The sequence below is a fragment of the Nomascus leucogenys genome, chromosome 5, assembly GCF_006542625.1.
Source record: "Nomascus leucogenys isolate Asia chromosome 5, Asia_NLE_v1, whole genome shotgun sequence".
Lineage (NCBI taxonomy): Eukaryota > Metazoa > Chordata > Mammalia > Primates > Hylobatidae > Nomascus > Nomascus leucogenys.
Window position 1 is genome coordinate 102,827,408 of NC_044385.1, and position 26,890 is coordinate 102,854,297.

The window sequence follows — 26,890 nt, forward strand, 5'->3', positions numbered from 1 at the left end:
GCTTGCCTGGCAGCAGCCAGGTTCAAGGTGTACTGCCCACCTTTTTTTCGCACAGTTTCTCAACTATCTTCCTCATTACCTTGCTTTCCAACTAAAATGCATCAATGTTGTGTAATTTGTGATGTCCATTCCTGAATTCATTCTGTGATCTACACATTCAAGTTGTCCTGTGAGCTGAGTAATAAGTAATTCTACCATGCATTACATAAAAATGTCTGCATAGTATAGTAGTGAGGCTGACTTAAGTGATTTGATATTCCTCTCCAATCACTATTTTGTGATTTTTAAAAACTAAAGAGTAATCTCTGCAATTTTAAAATTAAAACCAGAAAAAAGTTGGGATTTTTTTTTATTAGTAAAATCATGCAGGCCAGCATATTTTTTTCCCTTTTCATCCTAAAAACAAAAAGCAACAAAAATAATCAATTAACAACTATAATACATTTAATTTAATTAGTTAATTTTTTTTGAGATAGGGTCTTGCTCTGTTGCCCAAGCTGGGTTGCAGTGGCACAAGCACAGCAACCTCCACCTCCAGGGTCTGAGCAATCATCCCACCTCAGCCTCCAAGAAGCTGGGACTACAGGTGTGTGCCACCATGCTTGGCTAATTTTTGTATTTTTTGCAGAGACAGGGTTTCACCATGGATTGCATTGGCACAATCACAGCAACCTCTGCCTCCAGGGTTTGAGCAATCCTTCCACCTCGGCCTCCAAGTAGCTGGGACTACAGGAGTGTGCCACCATGCCTGGCTAATTTTTGTATTTTTTGCAGACACAGGGTTTCACCATGTTGGCCAGACTTGTCTCCAACTCCTATGTTCTAGCAATCCACTTACCTCAGCCTCCTAAAGTGCTGGGATTACAGGCATGAGCCATTGCACCCGGTCTTATCATATACTATCATAACTATTCCAGCCTGGGCAACATGGTGAAACTCTGTTTCTACAAAAAATACGAAAAAGAAAAATAGCCGGGTGTGGTGGCATATCTGTAAGCCCAGCTACTTGGGAGGCTGAGGCACAAGAATCGCTTGAGTCCAGGAAGTGGAGGTTGCAGTGAGCTGAGATCATGCCACTGCACTCCAGCCTGGATAACAGCGTGAGACCCTCTCTCTCAAAAACAAACAAACAAACAAACAACCACCAAACAAAAATATTAACTATCATTTTATATTTCAGCAAGTTAAACATACATAAACCAGACGTTTTTAAAGTAGCATTTTAATATTCTAATGACTCCCCTCTTTCAGAAATGAAGAAAGACGAAAGCCCTAAAATAAAGTAACTAACTTAAAGTACATTTACCTTGCAAGCCTTCCACCACTTGATCCTGGGACACAGGCAATAAAATCATCCAGAAAAGACTGTTCATTGCTTTGGATTTGGAGTGGTAAATTTCCCTCAAGTGCTTCTAATATAGTTGGTGAATGAGAAAGAGCTAGACCCTTTCCAAGAATTCCAGAATGGGTTTTGCACACCTGTTAAGTAAAAAAGAATATATATTCTTAAAAATAAAACTTAAATTACCTAAAATTTTTCAACATGCAGATACTTTCAGATAGGCCTTTGTGGAGAAATCGTTTTCTCCACATACCCCACTGTTCCTTATTTTAACCCACAGAATAGGAAATTCCTAGGAGAGAAAAATGTGAGACAATATTTCCAGTCTCTTTCCTCCCTCAAAAATAAATGCCTTGTCAGAGATCTGCATGCTGGATAAAATGGTGTATCTCCTTCCACGCCAGTCCTCTGTATGTTATGTCCTCATTTTTCAGGGCCAGAGCTCCCTTCTGTCAGCGACTGTGGATGTCTCCCCCTTTTTTCTTTTTGAGACAGGGCCTTACTCTGCCACCCAGGCTGGAGTACAGTGGTGCCATCATAGCTCATTGTAGCCTCAACCTCCTGGGCTCAAGCGATCCTTCTGCCTCAGCCTCCCAAGTAGCTGGCACTACAGGCGTATGCCACCATGGCTGGCTAATTTTTTTAAAAAACTTTTTGTAGAGATGGGGTCTTGCTATGTTGCCCAGGCTGGTCTTGAACTCCTGGCCTCAAGCAATCCTCCCACCTTGGCCTATCAAAATGCTGGGATTATAAGCCTGAGCCACTGCACCCAGCTTCCCTCTTTTTAAGTCCCCCTTACAGGCAGCTATCATGAGTAAGGTGTGTCTGTTCTCTTGGGTGGGTGGGCACCAAGGTCTTGACTTGGGTAAAAAGTGGGTGGAAGCCTGATTGTGGCAGCACACACACCTCATTAGCCTGTCTAAGCCTTACTAAAGTTAAGAAGAAGAGACGGATAAAACACATTTTAGATTTCACCTATCTGACAAGCAAGTCTTATGTTTTTGGAAAGACTTGTTTTAAATGCTGAAACTCTGAAAACTTTTTACTGACTATAAAATAAATTCCAAAAAATTTTTTTCATAGAAAATAATTACATTTCTAGTACTATCAAATTTGAAATTATACAGTTTCAAAAATAATCATCTTTGGAATCAAATAGACTTAAGTTCAAATCCTGGCTTTGGACAAATTATTTGCTGTGTCCTCTTAAGATAAAAAGTTACCATCCCCGAATCTGTAAAATGTATAAACTGGTAGTCAAATAATCTCTCTCTTACACAGTTATAAAATTTAAACTAAATAATGCATATAAAATATACAATACATTGCCTAACAAATACTAAGTGTTTAATACATGTTAGATTATCACAATAACTACCTTACATGCCAAAAAGAGGCAATTTGGGACATCATTTTTTTTTTTCTTGAACAGTAACATAATAAAGATCTCTCCATATCTGGTCTAGATGACACTTTATATATCATAATAATCCCTGAAATTATAAACAACATATGAACTCTGATATGGTTTGGCTCTGTGTCCCCACCCAAATCTCAACTCGAATTATAATCTCCATGTGTTGGGGGAGTGACCTGGTGGGAGGTGACTGAATCATGGGGGCAGACATCCCCCTTGCTGTTGTCCTTACAATATCTGGTTGTTTGATAAGTGTGTAGGCCTTTCCCCTTCTCTCTCTCCTGCTGCCGTGTAAGATGTGCCTTGCTTCCCTTTTGCCTTCTGCCATGATTGTAAGTTTCCTGAGGCCTCCTCAGCCATGTAGGGAACTGTGAGTCAATTAAACCTCTTTTCTTTATAAATTACCCAGCCTCAGGTAGTTCTTTATAGCAGTGTGAAAATGGACTAATAGAAACTTTTTGATAGTTCTCCTTCACCTATAATGTTGCCTGACACGTATTATTATATATCTGTTGGATTTATTTTTATTTTTGAATATTAAGGTACAAAGACTTCACTTTAAAAAAGGAATACACACAAGATGCCAGTGGCTTTTTAAAACTCAGAAGTTTCTTAACATTACTGACAACATTACAGCTCCTTATGATCAGAAGACAGTGTTCAAAATCACGAACTTTTTTTTTTTTTTTTTGAGACGGCGTTTCACTCTTGTTGCCTGGGCTGGAGTACAATGGCATGATCTCGGCTCACCTCAACCTCTGACTCCCGGGTTCAAGCGATTCTCCTGCCTCAGCCTCCTGAGTAGCTGGGATTATAGGCATGCACCACCACGCCCAGCTAATGAGATGGGGTTTCTTTTGTCACCAAACTGCCAGCGAACAAATCCCAGTGCAGTTGCTCACTAGCTGTGTGATCGTGGGCGACATGCCTAAATGCTCTATGCCTCATTTGTAAATGGAGATAAAACTTTTTAATTCATTGGGTTGCTGTGGGGAGTTAACAAATTTTTTTTTTTTTTTTTTTTTTTTTTTGAGACTGCTTTACAAATCATTAAATGTTTACATCGTGCTTGATAAAGATGAAATAATTTTTTATTTTATACCACTTTGATTATTATCCACCCTCCATGGAAATAAAAAATAAAATGTAAAAAAAAAAAAAAAAACACTCAGAAATAAATAAAATGTAAAGCACTAGCCTTAGCAATTACAAGGTCTGGGCACCAGCCTTTGTTTCCCATTTGAATCTTCAAGAAGTCACAAAACTTCTTTGAACTTCAGTTATTATAATCGTAAGACGCAAGACCTAATATTGATTTCGAAGTGTAATTATAAAAACAGAGAGATAATATTAAAGATGCTGAAACCTATGAAGTGCTCTATAGATATTATTTAAATCACTATTACTAACTACATATACCTAGTATAGAAAATAAGTATGACCTAAATTGGTGTTTTCCAAATGTGGGCTCAAAGTTCTCTGATCCATGGCAGAATTAGAAAAACTAAGGATATAACAGAGTCTTCCATTCTAAGATCTTTCCATTTCGGGCTATTAAAATGTCTTTTATTTTATAAGACATTGCTGATAAAAAGTAGTACATTTTTAAAGAGTGTTTTTACTTAATAAGTTCTCGGGAAAAATATTTTTGGAAAATTTTACAAATCTATCAAATCCTAGGGTCTGAGTACCATTGATCCAGTTGAGAGACTCTCAACTCTTCTTCTATCTTCACACCATTGCTAGATGCAAAATTTTCCCCATCACTGATGTTCTCAGTGTGTGGTATGCAATGGGGCTCACTTAGCAGTACATCAGAATCTCTGGTTTGGCCTAAGTAGGTATTACAATTTGACAAATGCTGCCTACAGATTCTGATATTTCCATCCTAGTACAGATTACTAGCTAGCTGAAGTCAGAATAATGAAGAAAACAATATAGTTATCTCTAGGCAATTTTGAGAAATATTAGGTTGACATAACAGATCCAAAGGGGTATTGCACTGAAATATAGTACTCATGTATTTCCATTCAGTGCCAAATGTGCTAGTTAATGCCTAAACAAGCAAAAACGGTAAAGCAAACAATAATAAAAACAACAAATGACGGCTCCCAGTTGTCTACAGGCAACTAGCCCTAACCACTTAATATGACACACTGGTTTGTCACAGACTGAGCTCACCAACTGTACCGACCTCACCTTTTGCTGCTTCTTATAACACAACTATACAACCTTTGTGAAATGTCTTTCCCCTTTCTCTAGCTGGCAAAAAAAAAAAAAAAGAAAAAAGAAAAAGAAAAACAAATTCTTTCAAGATGCAATTTAAATGGCCACAGTTCTGCAAGCCGTCCTCCGCCCCCTTGGCACTTGATTTGTTTTTTCTCCTGAAGATTTGTTTTGTTTTTGTTAGACAAAAACTTGATTTGTTTTTGTCTAACTCCAGAGTCAATTACCCACCAAATACATAGGGCTCACATGGGTTTCTCCCACCAAAGGGAGCAATTATGTTATTTATCTCTATAATGCCAATGAATAAAGTGAAGTACTTAATGAATGAACCCAATGGTCAAGACAAATAGGCTGATCTGAGTGATAATACTTTTTAAATTAATGTACAAAGTTTATCCTTAAAACATTTGGGACAATACCTGCAATGCAGCCTCCTCAAGAATTTCAAGGTCTTCCTCTAATTCATTACCTGTTGTGTAAATAAAGAGTTTTACTAAAATATGTCAATATTTAGTTTGGTTTAATTTTCTAGTCTTTTGCATTCATTACACTTTTTTTTTAAAATAATTCTGCTATTCCAGATTGAAAAGATTTGTGATTCTGGAAAAAATCCCAGTGGCATACATTTTAATATACAAGATACTTCCAGTGGGAATATACTACAATTCCAATACTCAAGAAGCATCCATGGGTGATTTGCCAAAGATATATCCTACATTTATGAATATAAATGTATACTTTCTGAACTTAGTGTATTCGTTTTGTCTAAAAAAAGAGGGAACAAATTATTTCAGATCTGGGCCGTTATATTTTGGTTGCCTTATAGAAGAGCTATAACTTTAGTAAACGACAGGGACTCACAGAAAAATATAAGGCAATGATTGTATCCCCTAGCCATTTTCCTTTATTAGTTAATATAGAACATATTTTATTTATTGATCTTTCTTTGATAGTTTAATTATTAAATGTTACTAATAAAGTAATACTTGTTCAATGGGAAATACTCAACTTGTATAGGAGTGTAGAACAAAAAATTCTAAACCTCTAACCAGTGCCATGCCCCCTTAAAACTATCCAGTGTCAACAGCCTATGTGTTGTTCTAGAAACTTGGTGTGCAAACAAACCAAAAATGTATATGTGTTTCAACCACATACAAACATATTCTTTTTTTTTTCTTTTGAGATGAAGTCTCGCTCTGTCGCCCAGGCTGGAGTGCAGTGGCGCAATCTCGGCTCACTGCAACCTCCACCTCCTGGATTCAAGTGATTCTCCTGCCTCAGCCTCCCAAGTAGCTGGGACTACAGGCATGTGCCACTATGCCCGGCTAATTTTTGTATTTTTAGTAGAGACGGGGTTTCACTGTGTTGGCCAGGATGGTCTCAACCTCCTGACCTTGTGATCCACCCACCTTGGCCTCACAAAGTGCTGGGATTACAGGTGTGAGCCACAACATACTTTTTTGTAATATAAACAGTAATGTTTGCAAAAATGGGACCTTCTTCGGCAACTTGCTTTTCTTACTTAATATAATTTGGACAGCTTTCCTTGTTAGGCTATATAGGTCTACTTTTTCAAAGAGCTGTATAGACTACCATTGAATGGCTATGCCATTACTTATTTAACCGGTTCCCAACTGAAAGACATTTTGGTTGTTTCTAGGTTTTACAATCACAAGCACTACTATATTAATCCATCCTTCAACGTACACTTTTTGAGTATTTGTGCAAGTATGGATAAAAATTTTTTATGTCAAAAAGTATATATAATGTAAAATTTAACAGCTATTGACAAAAATAGGTTGCTAGCAATTTTCCTCATGTGGCTAGAATACAAGGTCTCATTTCCGTACATATATACCAATATTAAATGGGAGAAAGGGAATGGAGAAGAATAAAAGGGACCAGGAAGAGAAAAGGGAATAAAGGAAAGGCAGAGGAAGAAAAGGGAGGAAAAAATAATAGTGGGAAGAGTAGTCTTAAATGAAGGAGTAAAGACGGATTTTGGGGGGGGGGTAAGAAAATAAAACTTTAAACCATGTATAAACATTATAGAATCAGTAAGCATTTTTATTTTCAACTTTACTCCCTTGATTATAGATTAATCTGTATATCATACAAATTTGCTCCATATAAAAAAGTACCATTTCTGCCACTGCCTCATCTCTGTTCTGCTTCAATGAAAAACTCTTCTAAAGAGCTATCTATATTCAAATGGACCCCCCTTCCTTACTTTCCATTTTCCCTCTCTACTCTGAAAGTGCTTACAGTTCTCTCATTTTACTAACATATTTCTTATTGCATATACAAGCAACCAACAAGTCTTCAAGTCCGATGATAGATTTTAATTCACTTCTCAGAGCATGCAAAAATCCCAGGAACATCCCCTCTCCTGGTTTTTCTCCTACTTCACTGACTGTTCCTTCACAGTCTCATTTGCAGCCTCCTCTTCCTGTTCCGTGCATCTTTGAAATTTTGGTAAGTCACAGCTTTAATCCTAAGCTATCTTCTCTTTCTTATCTACATTCTCTAGAATATCTTTCATACAGTCCCATGTCTTTAAATAACAATCATATTCAAATACATTTCTATCAACCTGTCCTCTGATCTAGACAATGAATATTCAGTTGTCTACTTGATATTTCCACTAGAACATTTAAGAAATATCTAGAACTTTTGGTTTAATACTATATATTCAGTGCTTGGCTGAATATACACACTATACCCACTGCCTAGCTCAAAGCATGTATATGCATAAAAAGGGTGTCCATGTGCATGTGTAAATTAAAAAAGGCCAGAGGATACCCTTTAGTCTCTAAACAAACTCAAATTACCAGTACATGAAGCAGTTATTGCTCATGAATATATGAGATTACAAAATTCATTTTGCAAATCTATTTTCAGACCTTTTATAATATATACATTCTACTCTTAAAATACAAACAAAACAAAAGCCTATCAAAAAACATCCAGTATTGGCCACACTTACCAATAGGAAGTGCTAGGTCCTTCTTCATCAGAGCTGCTGCACAAACCCCACCAAGATTGGCTAATTCTTTTTCCAACTGGATAACTCCCTATGGAATTGCACAAAATTTGCTGCTTTAAAAATGTCTGAATGATAATACGAATTATCAACAAAATGTGATTTGAATTCAAGCATTACTTTTGAAATCAGAAGGAAGCACATGAAGCTAATGGTTAAATTGAGAGTAGATGAGATTCAGTACTCAATGTTGTGGCTCAGGCTGGTTATAAGGTTCAGGTTTAAAGGTTCATTGTTCAAATAACTGTTCATTCATGACTTTGGTCCACTTTGTCCTTGGTTTTATTTTATTGTATGATTTATAACACTTAGACAAGATGATAGTCCCTTTTTGAAAACAGGTTCTATCGCTTACTCAGAAAGGTATAGCCAACTGAGCAGGTTCAGGGCAGGTATAACGATACTTCAAAGGCTGGGTCATGTTGCACAAACTCCATCCTCTTCATGTATTAAAAGTAGCAAAACAGACCACTGCACATAAACTACAAAATATTTAGAATTGCACACCCCTAGGTTAAAATTAATTTCTTTTTATTTTTTTTGTAGAAAAAGGATTTCGATATATTGCCTAGGCTGGTCTCAAACTACCTCAAGGGATTCTCTCACCTCTCAAAGTGCTGCAATTACAGGTGTGAGCCACTGCACCTGGCCCCGACTTTTCGAATAGAGGCAACAGTACAATTTAAGTCAGTCAGAAGCACAACTCACTAGCCCTTAGAAACACAATCTTCCTTAAAAGAATGAAAAGATAATTCCTTCTTACCTCATCAGGTCCAGGGCTAAATTCATATCCAATTGCAAAACACTTAAAACCATAGAAAGAAGCTTTGTCATCTTTCACATAATCTGATGCAGTCTCCAATGAAAAAAGGGCCTCATTTCCTAATAAAAATGCCAGAATTGAGTTCAAACTCTAAAACAATTTTATAAAAATTTCCCTGACTTTTATCCAATGGACTTTCTCTTTTATCACAAGATAGGTAAAAACAGAAATCATATACTACATAACTTAAATAGACTTGTGGCGGGGAGCGTTCCTATATCTACTTGAGGAAATTGTACCAAAAATAACACTAGAAACAACGGGTCTATCGCAAATGAATTGTTACTTTTTTTCATAATCAAACTCCCCTGCTTAATAAAGTACTTAAGTTACATGGGCAATCATTTTTCAATTATTTGTCAAATACTGAGGTTAGCCTTTTTATTTTTCAAAGTGGGCAATCCTCTACCCTGGCGTGTGGCTTTTTCTTATCTTTTCCCAAACAAACAAACAAATAGGCAGGTCAGAGTGGAAAGAAGAAGTTTCTGAATTGAAATTGCCTATTAGTTTGAAGGATCACAAGAGTAGTCCTGGTTAACTGGTTAAGAACGCAACAAACCATAAGTTTTAAAACATAGTTTCTCTTCACACAAGAAAGTGGTTTACAAATTCTCTTACAAGGAAGAACTTCAGTCCTTAGTTAAGTTCCGAAAATTTAGCACTTCCTGGGAAAATACAAGATCTAATCCATTGTTTTCTATAATTTGGACCCAACTACACAGACAGCTAGCTACTCCTCAATGGAGACAAAATATTGTCTTCTCCAAAACTTGCATCAGGCTGTGCCCCTTGCCCAGGGTACCTTATTTATTCCTTGAATGCGATCCAGATACATAGTAGGTCTTTAATAAATTTCTCTAAAAATTAGATAAACATTTTCAATGATACACCCTTACTAAATATACATAAATGCACTTATTTTACCACATAAAACAGAAGAAAAAAAAACTTACCTGGTAACACCAAAACCATAGTAGGCCACCCAGAGGATCCTGAAAATTTCTTTAATTCTATCCATGAATTAAGATTTTCATGAACAGATGTCAATTTTGGTCCATATCCTGAATTCTGAACAGTTCTGACAGGAATCAACAAACGAAGGACATCTTCTGACTGTGCAGTACCACATTGAGGGTCAAATTCGATTGTCATCCACCTCACACATTCTGGGAATGTCACCTGAGGTCAACAGGCAAGGCAACATGAATACAGATATATACACACAAACTACACGTCTCCATCTGTATGTGTGTGTGTGTCTATGCTTTTATTAAATGACACAACAGGATAAACTACAAAATTAAAATAGAACAAAATGTTACCTATGACAGAGAAGGAGGAACAGAGTGAAGAGGACAGAGATAAAAGCTAGATTTGTGGGCCGGGCGCAGTGGCTCAGGCCTGTAATCCCAGCACTTTGGGAAGCCGAGGCGGGCGGATCATGTGGTCAGGAGATCGAGACCATCCTGGCTAACACAGTGAAACCCTGTCTCTACTAAAAATACAAAAAAATTAGCTGGGCGTGGTGGTGGGCACCTGTAGTCCCAGCTACTCGGGAGGCTGAGGCAGGAGAATGGCATGAACCTGGGAGGCGGAGCTTGCAGTGAGCCGAGATGGCGCCACTGCACTCCAGCCTGGGTGACAGAGCGAGACTCTGTCTCAAAAAAAAAAAAAAAAAAGCTAGATTTGTTTCATAAATTTGACTTCAAACTATGTAATTACGTAAAGAATTATAAAACAAAATCCAAATTTAAAAAGCAATTCCTAAAATCTAAAATAAAATAAACGACTCTCTAAGTGTATATCCAATGAACGCATAATCACGCAGAGAGGGAGCATTCCAACTTACTTTAAACACAGTAATTTGACATACATTTAGATGGGATATACTTCAAAGACAAAACACACACACACACACACACACCCCAAATGAAATAATTTAATGATTTTCTAATTCTGATATTGCCAGTGTCACTAATAGGAATTTTAGATATAAGAAAAAGGAGACTGAGGTGTGTCTGTGGTCCTTATTTGAATTAGTATCAACAGTATAAACTCATGAGGTATTTTATCTTTAAAAAACTACATATACACATAAATCTATATATAAACACATATACATTTATGTACATACATAAATATAACATGTGTGTGTATGTATAACAGAAATAAGGACACTTTGAAAAAATGGTTAGTTCCAAGTCTGAGGCATCAAACATATAAAGGGAGCCTGGAACATCTTATCCTACCAGAAAGCAAAGAAGCTAGGAATGACTGCAAGAGGGGTGTCTGAAAGACCCAGCAGGTAAGCTGAAGAGGCTCCCATCTAACAAATACATAGGATCCAGTTTCTTCAACAAATAGAACTCAAGGGAACAAAAAGACAGAGAGACAGAGGGAGACTTATAGATTTAAAGGGACTTAAGATTAAAGGGGACTTAAGAGACATACTAATCACAACGTATAGATTTTATATGGATTCTAACTCAAATTATTAAAAATTTACATGACGTTTGAAGACACTGAATTGTTTTCTTCAGTGTGATAATACTATGGTTATTTTTAAGGGTCTTTATATTTTGGAGACATTGTATCAATCAATATTATAAATGTGCTTTAAAACAATATAGGAGATTAGGAAGTAGGTTGGGAATAAATAAGACAGGTCTGACTAAGAGTTGAAACTGCTGAATCTGGGATGATGGATAAACAAGTGCATTGTACTAGCTTGTTTACTTCTATATGCTTAATAGTTTCTACCATGAAAAGTGGAATATTTTACAAGCACACAAAATATAAATTTATCCTTCTCTTCCTTAATTTGCATGGTACAATGAAAAAACAAAGAATATGGATTTTGAATACTCTCTAATAACATTAAATTTATAAACATTTTACACATAGTTTTTTAACATTATGTATAGACTACTTTAAATCTTACATTGGGGTTGTAAATTTTCAGAGCTCAGGCTGTGGTACAAATAATGTTAGTTCCAAAAATACAATTTAAAATTGTTATATCTACTACTATTGCAAATCACAGCATGAAGTTTAGCATTATATAACACACTATACTTGTAGGAAGATTTAAAAACAACTCTCATAAACCAATAAAATTTTATCATCTTTGAGATAAAAATTCCATCTTAAATTATTTTATATATCCAACAGTGCCTAACCACCTGCTGATTCTCTATATGTAAATACTATAAAAGAAGCTACACTCGTAAATACAGGCCAGGCATTCTTTAAGATATCATCAGAGAACCTCATGCCAAGTTTTACATTCGAATCACACTAAGAACCAGTGCCTACCTTGTAATGCATCACACAGGCAGGTTTATATGGGTGCTCACTCTCTATGACAGCATAGTGATTGGAGGTTGTACAAGCAGAGAGACCCTGTTCAGGCTGGTTTCCTGTGGTGCTATCTGTCGACTGATTAGGGTTGAAGGCAGGGGGTGCATACTTCTGATTCAAAATGGCAACTGACGGAAGCAATTGTTGGACAAGGCCAAAGACTTCTACAGCCACCTAGTACACATATAGAAATATGGTTAAATGAGATACACATGAAAGTGGTTCTAAAATTTTGAATTACAATAATTGTTGGTTACTCTAATAACAATTTCCATCTAAATTTTCTAATAGTTAAGTTGTTGTTCAAAGAGAAATCTTTCAATTGATTAAAAAAAGATTTATCTTAGATGTTACATGACAATATCTAAATCTATATTTTTAAACACTTTTGTTTTTTCATGATCTGAAGTAAATCAGGTTTTACTTAATTATGCCAAAGAATCAATAGTTTATCATTTCTTCCATTTCTTGAGTATGTCACTATTTTAAAACACTCTTATCCTTTAACATTGCTATTGTTATTAATGAAGACCATTTGGCATCAACCTCATAAATTTGAAAAACCTCAGTTAACATAATCTTTCCTTATATATCATATTTCTAAAATTTCTAAAATCTATTTCCCATTCACAAATTCTTCAAATGTAAAGCCAACAAATAAGCACAGCAATCCAGTAAACAATACTAAGAAGAACAGAGAAGTTTAATAATTAGCAGATCTATCTCTGCTTGTTACCTATATCCCAGATGCCTCAAAGATGCAAGTTTTTGTAAAGACAAGACACTAAGTCTTTTTGTAAAAAAAAAAAAAGGTATTTAAAAAAAAAAACATTCAAAGTTATAGAATTAAATTACACACCTTGGGAATAGCAGCAGCTACTGGTCCTATGTAGGCTATAATAAGGGGGAGCAGCATGGAAAACAGACTGGAAGAACTCAGCAGTTCTGGAATGTCATCAGCTAAAAAAGGCATAAAAGGCATTAAAACTATAGTTAGAAGGTAATTTCATTGTACTGCATACATGCTATACTAAATCTATATTCTGTCCTTTTGAGCGAGACTATAGTTGACACTAATTGAGTGCTTGTCAAGGGCCTGGTACTATTCTAAAGGCTTTTGAGAATACATGCCTTATCTCAACTAATACTTATAATGAGATACTTTTATTATCCCCAATTTTTAGAAAGGAAAACCACAGCACATAGTGTTTAAGTATCTTACCCAAAATACTTAACACATAAGTACATGTATCTGTAAAATAATAGAGCTGGAATCAGAACCTAGGGTAATGGAGCCTTTATTTTAAATTACCATTCTGGCACCAAACATGGCTGTATCAGGGACATTAGGCAAATTACTTACTCTGTAACTTAGGATCACAACAGTATTCCTCTCATTTGGATGTTGGGAAGATTAAACGAGGTAATATATATAAAACACTTAGAACAACACCTACACATATTCAGCACTCCAAAAACGTTTAGTGTTATCAAGCTACGTCGCTTTCTGTTTTTCCAAGAAAAGCACTTTGCTGATTAACATTTTAGTCAGTTATCCGTGAACATGGTGCTGGAAAGATAAGCTGAGCCTATACTGTGAAGACCTTTATTTTATAGGACAATTATTCTCCCAAATACTGATTCCTAGGTCTGCTGTTACATCAAAACAGGGTGCACACTCATTTAAAAAATAGTTTTTTAGCCTAGCTTCAGGCCCTAGGGATAAACCTAATAGTCTTTACTTTCAGCAAGCTTTCCAGGTGGTTCTGATGTTAAACTAGGTTTAGGAATTAATGTTATACAATAAGGAGGTGGAGGTAACAATTTTTTTTTTTTTTTAGATGGAGTCTCACTCTGTCACCCAGGCTGGAGTGCAGTGGCACGATCTCGGCTCACTGCAGCCTCCACCTCCTGGGTTCAAGCGATTCTCCTGCCTTCTGAGTAGCTAGGATTACAAGCGCCCACCACCACGCCCGGCTAATTTTTGTATTTTAGTGGAGATGGGGTTTCACCAAGTTGCTCAGGCTAGTCTCAAACTCCTGACCTTGTGATCTTTCTGCCTCGGCCTCCCAAAGTGCTGGGATTACAGGCATGAGCCACCATGCCCAGCCATAACCATGTTTTCATAATGATAACTCTGCTGCCAGTGTGAAGAATAACTAAACAACTAGATGGAGAACGGGGGAAAGGTAGCAGTGAGATTATTGGGATATTAACCCTATATTAAAAAATGACATGTACTTGCACCATGGCAGTCTAAATGACAGCAGGAGAAGAAGTGAAAGAGAGGAGAATACAAACTAGAGAGATTCCAGTGGAAAAACTCATAGAGCTGAATTTAGACAAGTGCCTCTGAGGAGACGGCTAGGGTTCCCCAGAGTTTGGGGTGGAGAGCGATATATTACTGGAAACAGAACAGAGAGGAAGAAAAAGCTTTTTTGACTACTAAAAGAAGAATAAAGACCCAGTTTAATCCAAATACAATTTTTCTTTTACTAAATTAACTAAGAAAATAAGAATATATAACTCCTTTTGAGCATTCTAAATAATTCTGCATTACAGTATGCAGAGTGTGACTTATCCAAAATTAATGCATGCGTGGATCTATAACACTTAGATTCTATAAAATTATATAATAGAAGGTTCCTCTTCAATAATTCTATGCAAAAATTTAGTGAATAAAGAATCTAAAATATGACTATTGAGAAAGAAAAAATCTTACCATCCACAGCAAGAGCTCTGTGCAGGAGGTCCTTAGAGGCTCGAACGACAGTGCTTACAACAGACAATGCTCTGCTACAGTTTTTGTCTTCTTCATTGGCTTTACTCAGAAGTTGGGATTGTAAATCTCCATCAAATTCACTCCTGTAGCATGAGCAAACATGAGATTATTTTACAATGGTAAGTAAAACATGATCCAATGCCAGAAATCATATCTAGATCTGAGATCCTCATTTAATTTATAGCTTTTTAAAAGTTAAAAAAGTAAACATGTAACTACATAATTATAGAGAATTATAAGGGCTTTGAAGAAAAATAAAGCAGCATAGGGCATAAAGTGAAGGGTGTTATTTTAAATAAGATCAGTTCTCCAAGGAACTCATATTTAACAAAAACCTGAATTAATTAAATTATTTACTTACTTGAGACAGAGTCTTGCTCTGTCACCCAGGCTGGAGTGCAGTGGCATGATCTCGGCTAACTGCAACCTCCACCTCCCAGGTTCAAGCGATTCTCCTCCTTCAGCCTGCCAAATAGCTGGGATTATAGGCATGCACCACCACGCCCAGCTAATTTTTCTGTTTTTAGTAGAGATGGGGTTTCACCATGTTGGCCAGGCTGGTCTCGAACTCCTGACCTTGTGATCCACCCATCTTGGCCTCCCAAAGTGCTGGGATTATAGGAGTGAGCTGCTGCGCCCAGCTGACCTGAATTTTTTTTTTTTAAAGACCCATGAGAAGAGCTGAGGGAAAACTGTCAGGGCCAAAGGAACACACTGGTGAATTAAAGGAACAGAATGAAGCCATGTATGGCTGGAAGAACAGGAGAAAGAGTGAAGGATGATGGTGGGAAGGGAAACAAGAGTCAAATTGTGTAAGGTTTGTAGGCCACATAATGACTTTACATTTTATACTGGTATGAGAATGGGAAGCTGGGTTTGGAGCAAGGGTAGAACTTGGTATGATTTATATTTTTATCAGATCACTCTGGCTGTGCTGTGGAGAACTGATTGTAGGAGACCAATAGTGAAAGGAGGGAGACTAGTTTAGAGGCTTATTACAGTTAGCAGGTAGAGGTTGCAGTGGCTTGGTCTAGACTATTAAATATGGAAGTAGAAGAAAAGGTCACATTTAGGACATTTTAGAAGTACAGCTGACAGGACTTCTTGAAGAACTAGGCGTAAAGTATGAGGGAAAGAGAAGTCAAAAATGACTCCAAGGTGTCTGGCTGTAACTGAGGAAGGGAGATGAATATTCTCGCCACATGAACCCTCAGATGTCTACTAGCCAACTATAGTGAACATCCTTAGAGAGAAAGTGCAGCATACTGGTTAAGGGTGTATCACCTGAAATCTGACTTCCTGCCTACAAGTCGCAGTAGCATAACTTACCAGAGTCATGTGACTCTGGACAATTCAGTGTCTCAGTTCCATCATCTGTGAAATAGGGATAAGAAAAGTACCTACCTCCTGGGGTTACTGCGAGGACAAGCTGAGATAACAGGTAACACACTCAAAGCATGGCCTGGCACACAGTAACTAACACCATCTCCACTAGTGTCATCCAAATGAAGATGTCAGAAGAGAGACCTGGAATCCAGGGCTCAGAGGTCATGAAGGCTAGCGATGTAAACTTGGGAGCTATCAGAGCAGGATGGTATTTAAAACTAAAGGACTTTAATATTTTTCATTTTTAAAAAATGTAAAGCTAAGAGTATTTAAAGCTTAATAGAAAACATGAAAATACTCAAAACACTGTATTTTGTATACAATATAAAGTTTGGATGGCAGATGCTGTTAGTGGCTCTCCAGCTTTCTGAAACATGTAACTTTTACACATAACAGAGTTTTTAATCCATAGTTTAAGAAAGAGAATAACGTACTATTTATTGCAGTGCTTATGTAACAAAGTTTTTCTTGACTGGGGCAAAAGACTAGACAGCTTTTGTATTTCAGCAGCAACACTGAACTACATAGCTATTTACTGCCTGCTATTTCCATTCTATTTCTCATGGAAAGAGGAAGCAGAAAATCTGTATCTAGAGAAATTATTTTATACCATCTACCTAGGTACCATCCCTAGACTCTTTATGAAGGAAAGAGAGGAAGCAGCAAGCCTCTGAAAGTCACATGGAAATTCAGTGATTTAATGCCAAGTCAGGCTGAGGACAAATGTGGTAAATGGTACTCATAACTACCTAAGACGCCAGCTTTGCTGCTACAAGAAAAATTCAGACTCAGTGAGAAATGTGTATTTAAAAGATTTTTTTAACCCAAGGGTTGTTATCATTCTTTATTTTCCAAGATTTACATAAGGAATGGTTTTTGTTAAAAACATTGTAAGAAACACACTATAATATATTCTAGGGCCCCAGGGGGCAGGTCCAAGATTCACAGACATCAAAATATTCTGTGACTAGATAACAGGATCAAGGCAACACCACTATCTGAGTACAGTCTATCTGACCATTAGTTTGAGGTATTTTATAAAAAGAAATGAATACCCTTTAAATTTGAAATTGCAGACCAGAAATTATAGAGTGACAGCAACAGCACATATGCCCAGTGCACAAACATTTCTACTGAAGAAATAACAGCAAAAATATTTTAAAGCATTAACTTTTGTAGCAAACATTGAATTTATATATTAAAATGAGATTTCTTTATATGAATTTGTACAAGTATGTGCTAAGAAGACACACTGTACAATTTAATTATAATTATCCAGTTAGCAATTTTACCTGGTAGTAGACTGTGTATGTTTTACCACTGTAAAGTATTTCCCTTATCTCTATATATTCACCCACCTATAGTAGAGTATCTGTGGGATCTGTCCTCTGGTTTGGTTTGTGCCGTTACTGCTCAAGCTGCACGTACTGAATGTGAACGTCACACCATCAGGGCACTGAACTGTGGTCATTCCTCCATCTCCATTGGCTGTACGACTTCCATAGTTCCTCAAGCGCACAGCATATTTAACATTTTCCTTCATTATAAAGATGTAAAAGATGTTTACTTTTATTCACAATGTACAGTGGATATACAAAAAGAACTCTAGCAATAAAACAGGCAAATATACTGAAATTCTTTGTCATATTTACAGATGATATAATTAAATAAGTTTTTAATGAATCAAACATGATGACGGCTAACATTTACTGAACACCTGTTGCATAAAAGCAACTGTCCTAAGTACTTTATGGAATTTAATTAATCCTTAAAATGACCTCATGAGGTAAGTATGATTACTATCCCTATTTTACAGATGAGGAATCTGAGGTTCAGAGAAGTTAAGTAACTTGTTCAAAGTCACGCAGCTAGTAAGTGATGGAACTAGGTCTGAACACAACCAATGTAACTAGTGCCTGCTCTTAATTTTACTGCTAGAATATTAGCCATTATAATATATATATATTTTATATATATATTATTATTATTTTTTTTTTTTCTGAGACAGTATCTTGCTCTGTCACCCAGCCTGGAGTGCAGTGGTGCAATCTTGGTTCAATGTGGCCTCCTCTTCCTGGGCTCAGGCAATCCTCCCACTGGTGCGTTCCATCACACTCAGCTAATTTTTTAAGGTGTTTCTGTAGAGATAAGGTCTGACTATATTGCCCAGCCTGGCCTCAAACTCCCAAGCTCAAGTTATCCTCCCTCCCTGGTGTCTCAAAAGTACTAGAATTACAGGTGTGAGCTATTGTGCCCGGCAATAAGAGATTTTAATTGCATAAACTGATACTTTTCCTTGACTAGTTTAACTTTTAAAATAATTTTAGATGTGAGAAAAAAATAATGGTGAGTCTATTATATTTTTAAGAAAAACTCAGAAATATATAGGCAAACAGACATGAGAAAAAAAAATCCATAGGAAAAAAGTTGTCCAAAATATAATGCACTGTACTTTGAAAATGTGAGCTATAGAAACTAATGCTTTATGACCCATGATATAAATTTCACAATAAAAGCTTTTTGGTTTTTCAGTATCTATATTCTTCCTGATGAAATCTCTCGTGTACCAATCTTATCCAAAATTTTGCTCTATAATGAAATTTCAGTTGAATTCAGAAATACTTTAATTTTATTTTAACATTTATAATTACTTTGATGTGGTAAAATTTCTCTATTTTGCCAAATATTGTTAGAAAATAGGCTGGGCGTGGTGGCTCATGCCTACAATCCCAGAACTTTGGGAGGCCAAGCAGGGTGGATCACTTGAGGGCAGGAGCTCGAGACCAGCCTGGTCAACACAGTGAAACCCTTCTCTACTAAAAATACAAAATTAGCTGGGCATAGTGGCACATGGCTGTAATCCCAGCTACTCGGGAGGCTGATGCAGGAGAATCATTTAAACCCGGGAGGCGGAGATTGCAGTGAGCCAAGATTACGCCACTGCACTCCAGCCTGGGCGACAGAGTGAGACACCATCTTAAAAAAAAAAAAAATAATAATAATAATAAATAAAGGAACAAAAGCAAAACAAAACATAAAAAACACTTGTTTTTTTAAATGAGTTAGGGCACAATAAGAGAAGAAAAGACGAGCTAATATTTATTTTTCATACTGTGCTAGACACTGAGGCAGGTGTTTTATTTCCATTATTTAATCTCAATAATACTACAATGCAGGTATTATTCTTCCCAATCTACAGATAAGTCTCAAAGTGGTTAAATAATGACCTGCCAGTGTCTTAAAGTTAGTATGTGGAACAGCAGGTATCCAAAGCTAAGTCTGTTTGACTACAAAACTTCCTACCACTCCAGACTTTAAGAAACGTTATTCAAAAATATAATATAATGTGGTACAACATCAGGTACACAGTAGGTACTCCATAAATATCTGAAGTACCATATAAAGGATAACTTACAAATAGCTATATCTAACAAACAAAATTCATGGAATACTCTTCACTATTTTAACTACATAATAATATCTCTTATTCACAACAGAAACATTCAGTTGAAACTACCTTTAAAGGAACCACTTTGTCAAGTCTGATTTCAGCTATATCACTGGGTGAGTCATCTGTTGTGTAAGTTCCTTTCACTAATTCCAGAGATGTCCATCTGTGGGAATGAGTTGAATCTCCTGCATGTTCACTCTAAAAAAAAAATGAAACACAAAAATTCCACCAGACTCTTAATTTTATTGTATGAACAATTTTGATTTATAATTATTATTTTTAAAATTTATTTTCTTGAATATAAAATTAGCCATTAGTATTTTCCCATACATACGAAAGAAGAAGTTGGGGGTACTGTAGACATTTTTATGTGATTTCTTGAGAAGACTACAACATAAATACGCTTTTCTCATCTGATGACTTAAACTATTTCTACTTCTTCACATTTATAAAGCCTAATGAAGTAGGGAATACATTCAAATTAACTAGTGAAAGGAATCAAGTTAGAGATAGAGATAGACTTGCTATTTAATAGGCAATGATTTACATGCTACCCCTTTCTGTCCCATTTTAATAAAACTCAGGTACTTTAAGTAATTTTAGAGAATATAGAAAGATATAGCTGAATCAGTCAACAAATACTGTCTTCACTAAGAATCACCCATTAGTACTCTATGACATAGTCCATCTGAACATTGTGTTTCTTGAAAAATGACAATATAAAAAAAAACTACTCAAGACTTGTCATAAGGAACTTAGCTAAATACTTTTTAGTCTTTAATTCCACTTTAAATCTTTCTCTTTCTGAAAGTACAAAAAATATGAAGTAGTAGTGACCCAAGGTGGAAAGATGGAACACAAGCAATCAGATAAAATCATTATTTTTCAATTTCTTTTCTTTTCTTTTTTTTTTTTTTTTTTTTTTGAGACAGGGTCTCACTCTGCTGCCCAGGTTTGAGTGCAGTGGCATGATTATGGCTCACTGCAGCCTCAACCTCCTGGGCTCAAGTGATCCTCCCACCCCAGCCTCCAGAATAGCTGGGATTACAGGCATGCGCCAACACACTCAGCTAATACTTGTATTTTTCGTAGAGATGGGGTTTTGCCATATTGCCCAGGCTGGTCTTGAACTCCTGTGCTGAAGTCGTCCAACTGCCTCAGCCTCTCAAAGAGCTGAGATTACAGGTGTGAGCCATTGTGGCCAGTCTTTTTCAATTTCTTTAGTGTCATTCATCAGTGATTGATCTAATAAACCCCTGAAGGTATGGATCCATCATACTATGACAATGGTAAATCCTGATACACAACCCACTAATCAGGATAAATGCTAAAAGGGTGATACTTACATCATCAACCAACACCTCTAATTCATATTCATGAATTCCACCTCCTCCATAGACAGAGAAACCAACCACAACTATTCCAGGTTTGTCTACTGAAAAACAGATTGCATCAGGGGACCCGTTCCCAGTGTTCCAACTTCTGCCCTGACTTGTTTTTGTAAATCGGTTAGCACTAGCTTTTACAGAGTGAAGAGAATTAAGTCCATCAACCTGTGAACAATAAAAGCAATTGTATCAGTAGTTTGTACGCCTTTATCAAAACCATCCAAAGGTTTCTAAGAAGTCTAATAAAATAACCTTTATTTAATAAGTGGATATTAAACATTCCTAAAGGTATGTTCTACTGAGAGATTAACTCACAATAAAACCAGATTTTATCATTCTAAATTCACAAATCAATGTCACTTGACAATATTTTCTTCCTTTAGCCATATGAAACTATACTTTCCACTTAATTTATAATGTCAGAAGTACAAGCTTGTCTTATCAGTCATAATGTATGAATAAATCATCAGACTTTGAAAAGAGATACGAAAAATTTCATCGAAATTCTATAGATCAACAGTTTTCAAACTATGCAACACAGAACTCTAGAAATTCTGCAGAGATAGGTGTGCAAGGAAGAGGTAAATTTATGGTTCCCCTCTTCAACCAGACTATGTCCTCCCTCCTCTCACCTGTGAATTTGCAAGTAAGACTTCATTTGAAGAAAATGGTCTATACCCTAAGATTGAATACTACGAATACATACAGTGATATTTTTGTAATAGCATTCAGTATTTGAATGCGTACACACACATGTGCAACCATACTAATTACAGACTTTCACTGGAGAGGATTAGAGAACTTATTTTGGGTTGAAACCGCTCTTTTTATTTACAAAGCCTACTTCTAATCTAAGTTGGCCACAGAATTTTCGGAGACTAAATAGATAAAAAAATGGAAGTTTATGATTCTAACAAAAATTGCAAACTGCTCTGAGAAAGAAATATTCATCTCTAAACCAGGACCTGTGGGAACTCCCAAAGTTGTATACCAGGCACCTGTAACTTTTGGTATTCCTTTTCATTGGAAAGGTAAGTTTAAAGGGGAGAACTCTTCAGTAAACTTTGGAAGGGGATCTACGCATTATAGACTTTCCTGCATCCTGCAGAGTATACTACCAAAGGAAGGTATTATAGACTAAATGAGTAAATGTAAAAAATTAAAAAATTTCTGACAAGGGCTTTAATCGTCTCCGAGGCCAAACTCAAAGTTAACCAAGAAACTTAGAAAGTGCTTCCCAGGATGAGAGACTAAAATTAGCTCAGGTATATGCGATGAACCGTATGTATGCGAATTTCTTATGTATGAATTTCATACAATGAAATTCTAAAGGCTAAACTGTCACAACGAATCAATAATGTGTACATATTGGATGGGTTAATTCAGAATAGGTGTTAAAATAAATTTAAAAGAAAAAGCAAAGATTAGGAATTATAAAAGTAAAATAGAGAAAAGAAGTTCCTTGACAAGAACTTGGGAGCTAGGGCCACTGAATATATGCTGATTATTAAACATTCATTTGAATGATGTAAGTTATTTCACATTAGGACATGATTTTCCAAACCAATCTACTGTCCGTTTTTTAGGAGGAAAAAACAGAAACACTCCCCAAATTCAGTCAAAACATTCAGTTAAGTTATAAGAAAGAGTAAGGCAGTGAAATGGAATAAAATAATGTTACTTTACAAAATGTAAAGGCACTTTCAAAGGATTTTCTCAAACATAGTATTTGATACTTTGAAAATTTTGTGATAATGTACAACTAAGTACAACAAAGTGAATGCATTTAATGCCACTGAACTGTACACATAAAAATGATTAGAATGGCAAATTTTATATTATGTATATTTTACTACAATTTCAAAAAACCTGTGATAGAGGTGAAATAAAAATTATTATTCCAATTTTAAATATGTATTTCTCTAGGGTCAGTTGAGTGGGCAGAGCTGCAGTCTAAACCTCATTACCTTTCCCACACTATGTGTGCACTATGAGTAGGGCCTGACTTCAGCAACGTTACTCATCTCCCAGCAGTGAGAACTATCTTTGGTTTTCACGGGGCATGGTGGTGGGCTTGTGCAATGGGGCAGATGACAGCCTGCTCTATGAGGAAAATGTATACTTTATATTCCTGTGGATGCTGGGTAAACTGGTGAGAGAGAAGTAACAAATCAGAGCAAGTAGGAGGTAGAGAGAAAGGCAAAAAAGAAAAACAATGCATTGGGGTTGCTAATCCAATCTGAAATTAGCTTCCACAAAGCCAAAATAGTTGAAAAAAGAAACTGTGTAAAAAACTTACACATGTGCTTTTTTTTTTTTTTAATTTATTATTATACTTTAGGTTTTAGGGTACATGTGCAGAATGTGCAGGTTTGTTACATATGTACATATGTGCAGGTTTGTTACACATGGGTGCCATGTTGGTTTGCTGCACCCATTAACTCATCATTTAGCATTAGGTATATCTCCTAATGCTGTCCCTCCCCGCTCCCCCTACCCCACAACAGTCCCTGGAGTGTGATGTTCCCCATCCTGTGTCCATGAGTTCTCATTGTTCAATTCCCACCTATGAGTGAGAACATGCGGTGTTTGTTTTTTTGTCCTTGCAATAGTTTACTGAGAATGATGTTTTCCAGTTTCATCCATGTCCCTACAAAGGACATGAACTCATCATTTTTTATGGCTGCATAAACTGGATCCCTTCCTTACACATGTGCTTTTTATCCAGTGTCAAAATATAATGTATTACCTCAGATCCCAGGGCTGAAGCTGTCAGTTCACTGACAATGCTGGCCAGTAATCCACAGGTGTTAGAGACGAGGTGGGAGGAGAAGAGTTCGTTTTCTCTCCTCAGGCTGTTCCTCACTGGTAGCACAACAATGACCAACATTTTCTCCAGAACTTCACGGAAGCTTGTCATCCCTGAGATATTCTCTTCACTCTATGATACATAAGAAAAAGTTCTAAGGTATTGTTTTATTTTCCTTCATAGGAGTACTCAATTTGAAAACCTTGTCTTTCTGATACTCTTAAAATTCAGACTTGAATCAGAGTCAATTTCTACAAATCTTTCTGGTTATATGTGGAGCCACTTTTCACTTAGAAGTTCTTTTTTGAATTATCTGTCTCTGTGTATCAAAGTACCACACATTTACAAAATGTTTTTATTAGCTTTGAGTCCTATTTTATTCTCTTATTTAACTTTCAATTTACAATCCTACATGACAGACAGAAAACTATTCTTTTCATTTAAAAAGCTTTTTTGGCTGGGCGTGGCATCAGCAATACCAGCACTTTGGGAGGCTGAGATGGGAGGATCACTTGAGGCCAGGAGTTTGAGACCAGCTTGGGCAACACAGTAAGACCTTGTCTCTACAAAATGTTTTTTTAAAAAGTTAGCCGGGTGTGGTGGTATGTGCCTACAGCCCCAGCTACTTGGGAGGCTGAGGTGGGAAGATCGTTCTGAGTCCAGGAGGTTGAAGTTGCAGTAAACTGCGATGGCTCAACTGCACTGTAGACTGGGTGACAGAATGAGCTCATCTTAAAAAACAAAAATAAAAAGCTTCTTCTATAGGACAAGATCTTAATCTGAAATAATAAATTCTAGTATATTTAGCTGTAATGCAACTCTAGTCGGTGTAAATCAATTTTTTAACAAAATTCTTTTTGTACACACATATGATTCCTATGTAGTTTTATCATTTCTACTGTATTTGTTTTCCTAAGTGGAGATAAGAAAATTCCAACCCCTACCGGTAGAAAAATTTCAAGAAGTCAGAGTCTCAATAAAGGAAAAATACTTTATTTTTCAGAAAAAAGGGAAAAGATGATTAATTTAGCTGATTTCCAGCATGAAAACGATTTATGTGAACGTTTCCTACACCTGTTATTTACAGTGCTTATTTTAATATACCAAAGTGTTATTAAGTAGATATTTTAAAAATCCTTTATTTTCTTATCATTCTATCTTAGAAATCTAAAATATTATATTAGAATGTAAAGTATATGCAACTTACCTTCAAATGGTTTAGGAAAAACAAATATGTAGGTATTCATTGTATAACTCTCAAATTTTTTTAAAGGTGAGTGATTAAACCGTTAGAGCAAAAAAACTTCATTTTATAGGTAAATATGAACATTTTTCAAAAATATTATTTCAAAGAACAAATGTCATTCATTAAATAATCATTTTGTAAATATACCTAAAAATAGAGAAGAATAAGCACCAAGCTAAACACACTTAGCTTGGTGTGTTTACAGTTTTATTGCCTCTGTATAAAAGAGGCAATAAAAAAACCATTTACAGTTTTATTGCCTCTGTATAAAAGAGATTTCAGAGACAGACCTACCTGGCTGAGTTTTTCCATATGTGCCACCAAAAGGGGAAAACGATGAACTAGTGTTGAGTCGTTCTCTGTACTAACTTGTTTAACAATTGATCGTAGTAATACTTCTCCATCATACGCAATCGGGAAGATGGAAGTCAGCTTAACAGACGTGTGACACAGAGCTGACATAACAGCTGCAAGGAGTCGGCTACTTGATGTCTTGAAGTTTGCTTCTTGGATATCCTTTTAAAGACAAAAATATGCCCACCCCCCACCAAAAAATATAGCATCAGTATAATCTAAGTTTCTGAATATATAAAAGGTAAACCATCTTTTAAATTATACCCAAATTTTCTGTCACTCGGTCATTTAAATTGTCTTGTTATAGAATAATACTACATCTATACATTAAAAAACAATTGTTTAAGTTACTATTCAATGAAGATGAAAAATTAAGTCTGGTCAAGAAAAATCAGGCCCCTGTCCTCTAGTAAATGAGCATTTTTGTATTTTCATATCCTCACAATCACAGTACTCTCTAGCACTGTTTCAAAGGGAGATGCCAAAAAGGCCCCAATTAGAATGCATCTAAGGTATTTTCAATAAGGACTGAGACTATTTTTCTTAAATAATAAATGATGCAAATTATAAATCTGTGCTATTACAAGCACATTTCACTAAGGTCACAAAATTACATTATCACATTCCATAATTTATCAAGAAAAATTAGTAGCATACTTATAAAATTTTACAACAAAGCATTAAAACCAACACAGGATATCCTAATTCACAAAATTGTGTACACATTACCTAGTTCTTAAAACATCTGTATTACAAAGATAAGCATAAAAGCAGAGTAACATTCCATATGTTAAACCAACATTTGCTAAATCTAGCCTGTTCTGTAGCAAAGAAGAAAAGAACCATATCAGACTGGGAAGGTTCAGAGTGAGAGAGTAATTAAGCTGTGCACTAGTCCAGGCAATAATCTTGCCCCTGGAAATTGAGTGGTAAAATATACTACTCTGCTACATGGATGCAAAGTTGCCTGGGATGCATTAGTGATGACAATGAATTTTTCACGAAGGAGGGTGGGGAGGCCTAGGACTTCCAGTGCACTGCTGAATATAAGTGGTGAGTGTAGATACCATGTGTCTTGTTTCCAAACTTAGGGGCATATTCAGATTTCACCAGTAAATGGGATGTTGTTAGTGAAGATTTTTTTGTAAATATCTTTTTATCAGATTTAGGAGTTTCCTTATATCCTACTTTCCTGAGAGGTTTTCATCATTGAGTAACTGCTAGTTTCATCAACCACTGCTCCTGTAGCTATTGAGGAAA

General features: G+C 36.1%; 1 protein-coding gene across 12 annotated transcripts in view; it reads right to left on the minus strand.

The window, feature by feature from the left end:
* The window catches only part of MYCBP2 (MYC binding protein 2), a 275,606-nt gene that overhangs the window by 110,209 nt on the left and 138,507 nt on the right, over positions 1–26,890 (minus strand). For all 12 annotated transcript variants that reach the window (XM_030813514.1, XM_030813510.1, XM_030813519.1 and 9 more), the window contains 13 exons: positions 25,571–25,792; positions 23,971–24,162; positions 21,180–21,386; positions 19,900–20,031; positions 17,741–17,919; positions 14,937–15,079; positions 13,074–13,174; positions 12,170–12,388; positions 9,808–10,033; positions 8,795–8,913; positions 7,975–8,062; positions 5,408–5,457; positions 1,307–1,479 (listed from right to left, as the gene is read on the minus strand). In XM_030813514.1, the coding sequence (XP_030669374.1) occupies positions 1,307–1,479; positions 5,408–5,457; positions 7,975–8,062; positions 8,795–8,913; positions 9,808–10,033; positions 12,170–12,388; positions 13,074–13,174; positions 14,937–15,079; positions 17,741–17,919; positions 19,900–20,031; positions 21,180–21,386; positions 23,971–24,162; positions 25,571–25,792 (2,051 nt within the window). The remainder of the gene's footprint in view (positions 1–1,306; positions 1,480–5,407; positions 5,458–7,974; positions 8,063–8,794; positions 8,914–9,807; positions 10,034–12,169; positions 12,389–13,073; positions 13,175–14,936; positions 15,080–17,740; positions 17,920–19,899; positions 20,032–21,179; positions 21,387–23,970; positions 24,163–25,570; positions 25,793–26,890) is intronic.